The following is a 3,724-nucleotide window of genomic DNA, read 5'->3' on the forward strand; positions in this document are numbered from 1 at the left end:
AAGAGCGGAGCCCCCAGACCCTCACCCCTGCCGGAGAAGACACCGTGAAGACTCCCAGCCCCACTGCTGAGGAAGCCGGGGAACCCGAGACCAAGGGGAACAGCTGACGGGGCTTGGTGGGGAAGGGGAGTGGGACTGGGAGCTCAGGGAGGCCTGGGAGGGGCTTGGCCGGCGGTGCTTTGCCTTTAAAAATTAAAAAGATCGCTGGTCTGGGGCAAGGGTGCAGTCTCTTCTCTGCCTCCGTGTCAGCTGTGGAACTGTGCAGAAGCTAGTGGGCGTGCCCAGGAGCTCCCTGGAAAACTGGAAGCCGTTCTGGCATGCCGTTGCGCCTGCGCGGAAACCAGCTGCTTGGCCCCAGCGTCTCCGCGCGCCCTCCCCTGGTAACGGGCCGCCCCCTCCCTCCTTAGAAACCGGCACTGCTGGCCTAGCGGCTGCCGAACACAAGCCAGGCGACTGGTCTGGCCTGCCTATCTGCAAGCCTTCCTCCTAGAAGTCTGCGATCCCTTTGAACTATGGGAGACCTACCACCCGACCCAGAGCCCCCTCCTCAGCCGACCTCCAGCCTTAGGAATTCCCAGGTCTCCGAGCGGCGGCGCAGTCGGGAACACTCTAGGCCCCAGCCCACAGTCCCTGAAGAGGTGCAGCAGATACCGCTTGACGCTCAGCTCCTGCGCGGCTGTCGGGAGCTGGTGTCGAGCCAGATCAACCGGGGCTGGTCACAAGGGGCCAGTCTGACCCCAAGTGAGAACTTTATTTTTCAGGCCGAGGAAGCCCAGCGTGGGGGCATTGAATATCCTTCCCTGAATACCGGCTTTCCCTCAGAGGTACAACCCCAAACTTACTCTAGTGAAGGCAGGCTCCAGGCCAGCCACAACGCCAGCCTAATCCTGCAGCAGCTACAGCAGGGTGAAGGCAACCTATTCCAGCAACTGGAGTCTGCCTACCAGGAACCCCGGGCTGACCTCTTGGGCCAGTACACCAGGTACCAGAGAGAAGACCTGCAGTTCAGCCAGGACACCCAGCATGGACCCTACCTACGGGATGACCCTGCGCTCCAGTTCTCACCCTCTGAGCTGGGCTTCATGCCCTTCAATATGGAGGTGACTGAGCCAGAACCTCGAGAGCTGGCCGTGCAGAACGCCAAGGCCTACCTGCTGCAGACCAGCATCAATTGCGACCTCAGCCTGTGAGAAGGGGGTCCCCCCAGAGTGGGTAGAGGGAGGGGCCCAGGCAGGGAGAAGCCCCAGGCAAGGCCCTGCCTCAGGCCTGGGGTCTCAGATGAGATTGCTCCTCATTGAGAACCAGCGACCACTCTGGGGGCCTCTAACTCAGCTTAGGAGTCGGGGAATAAATACTAACAATAGCTAGCATTTACTTACCAGACACTGTGCCAGTACGTCACACAGAAACATCTGGTTCTCATGGCTGAGATGAGTACATCTTTTGTTCCTATTTTACAGGAGAGGAAACAGACACAGAGGAATTAGGTCCCACATCCAAAATAACATAGCTAAGATGTGGCAGAGCCAGGATTTCAACACAAGTGATTTGTCTCCTGAGGCCCTTTTATCCACTAAAATTTCCTGCCTGAGGAAGGCACTTGCCAAGGCCACTTAGCTGCAGTCATAATACACCTCTCAGCCCCCTATCACATCCTCATGAAGCTGACACTCTAGTGGGAGAGCAGACAATAAATATAATAAGGTATGAGGTGATGATAAGAGCTAAGGTGAGCAATAAGGCAGAGTAAGGGGGATAGGGAGGGGATATTAAATAGTGTGAGGTCAGGGAAGGCCTCTCTGAGGAAGTGACACTTGATCAGGGACCTGAAGGAGGTAAGGGAGAGCATCTTGCAGGTAATTGAAGGGAGAGTCATCCAGATACAGAACACAGTGAGCTTCAAGGCTTTGAAGCTTGCCGTGTTTGAGGAACAGCAAGGAGGCTGGTGTGACTGGAACCAAGGGAGGAAGAGAGGAAGTGAGAGAAGTGTTTGAAGTAACAGGTCTTGCTAAAGCACAAAGCTGACTCCCATTCCTCCTATGCTCCGAGCCTGCTGTGGCTCACCAGTGCCCTCAGGAGAAGGTTCGGGCTCCTCATAACAGCCTTCAAGGCCCTGTATGATTCAGCCCCTTCTCCCTCTCCAAACTTCATCTTTAGTCAGCTCCTACCTCAGATCCTAGAATCTAGTCGAAATTAACCTCCTGCTCTTCCCCAATAGTACCCAGCCCTCAGGAGCTTCAAGGTCCCTTATTGTAAAGCCCTGGCCAAAGTCTCACTCCTCTTTACCCTTCCCAATTCAATGATGGCCCTCCACCATGCCCAGGACTGCTGCCAAAGGGTTTGCACACTGAAGAGGGCTAGACATACATGTTTTGAAATCAGGCCAACCTGGTTTTAAATCCTGGCTGTGTTACCACTGTGTGACCTCATGACCTCAACTTTTCTAAGTCTCAGTTTCCTCATCTGGAGAGTGGAGATCATAATTGTTCCTCAGATGTATGATTGTGGTGAGAATTCAACGTTGCCCTCAAGTGCCCAGCCAGTGCCTGACTCAGGTGATTGGAAGCCATGATGATACTGTTATCACTCCGGCCTCCTTTCCTGCCACAACCCCTCTTCCTCACTCTACTCCAGACCTCCTCAGTGTTCCTCCAACATGCCAGGCACACCCTCAGCTCAAGGCCTTTGCGCTCCATTCTCAACCATATCATCTGCAAACCATGACAGTTTTGCTTCTTCCTTTCTAATTCTTTTACCTTTTTCATGTCAGATTGCATTGGCTGGGACCTGCAGTGCAGTATTACATAGAAGTGGTGAAAGAAGGCATCTTCATTTCCAATCTCATAGGAGAAATATTCAGTCTTTTACCATTACGTTTGGTGTGTGCTGCAGGTTACTTGTGGCTCCCCTTTATAAGATTATAAAATATTACATTCTATTCCTAGTTTGCTAGGTTTTTAAAAATTATGAATGGGTGTTGAATGTTATCAGTTTCTCTGCACCTATTGAGGTGATCTTACATATCTCCTTTAACATGTTAATATGCTGAATTATATTTTTTTTCCTGTTTTTCTAATATCAGTTCAGTCTTGCATTCCTGTTATTAACCAAATTTAATCACGGTGTGTCATCCTTTTGAGAATGCTGGATGTCACTTGCTAATATTTTGCTTAGGATTTCAGCATCTATATTTCTAAATGAGAATGACATGGAATTTCCTTTCTCCTAGTTTCCTTGTGTTTTGGTATCAAGATTATGTTAAACTCATAAAATGTCTCAGGGCCTATGCATATGCTGTTCCCTCTGACTGAAATACTCTTCCTTCCAATATTCGCATGGTATGCCCCCTCCCTGGCCTCCCTATTTAAAATTGTAAACCATCTCCTATCCCTGGCATTCCCAGTCCCCATTCCCTGCTTTATTTGTCTCCGTATAAATTACCACCCCCAACACACTATATTTTGCACATTTGGTTAATATGTCTCCATCGCCAGACCATCAGCTCCACCAGGGCAGGGACCTTTTCTCTTCCCTGTGTCTCCAGAGCCAGGCACAGGGCCAGAAACACAGCAGCAAGCTCAGTAAGCTGAGTGAGCGATGTCCCCCACCTCCCATTCCCCTCTCCCGGAGGCAGGTATGAGCACCTGGTGAACCTGCTGACCAAGATCCTGAACCAGCGGCCCAAGGACCCCTTGTTCCTCCTGGAGTCGCTGCACCGCAACAC

General features: G+C 51.5%; 2 protein-coding genes across 2 annotated transcripts in view; both read left to right on the forward strand.

Moving 5' to 3' along the window:
• SYMPK (symplekin scaffold protein) overlaps nt 1-107 on the forward strand; it is a 34,188-nt gene extending 34,081 nt beyond the window's left edge. The window contains exon 27 of the mRNA XM_007458507.1: nt 4-107. Within this exon, the coding sequence (XP_007458569.1) occupies nt 4-107 (104 nt within the window). The remainder of the gene's footprint in view (nt 1-3) is intronic.
• A 405-nt stretch (nt 108-512) lies between these two features.
• Nucleotides 513-3,724, forward strand: part of RSPH6A (radial spoke head 6 homolog A) — a 15,118-nt gene continuing 11,906 nt past the window's right edge. The window contains exons 1-2 of the mRNA XM_007458676.1: nt 513-1,186; nt 3,635-3,717. Coding sequence (XP_007458738.1) covers nt 513-1,186; nt 3,635-3,717 — 757 coding nt within the window. The remainder of the gene's footprint in view (nt 1,187-3,634; nt 3,718-3,724) is intronic.

This window comes from Lipotes vexillifer, unplaced genomic scaffold, assembly GCF_000442215.2.
Source record: "Lipotes vexillifer unplaced genomic scaffold, Lipotes_vexillifer_v1.1 scaffold371, whole genome shotgun sequence".
In the NCBI taxonomy this organism is placed as follows: Eukaryota; Metazoa; Chordata; class Mammalia; order Artiodactyla; family Lipotidae; genus Lipotes; species Lipotes vexillifer.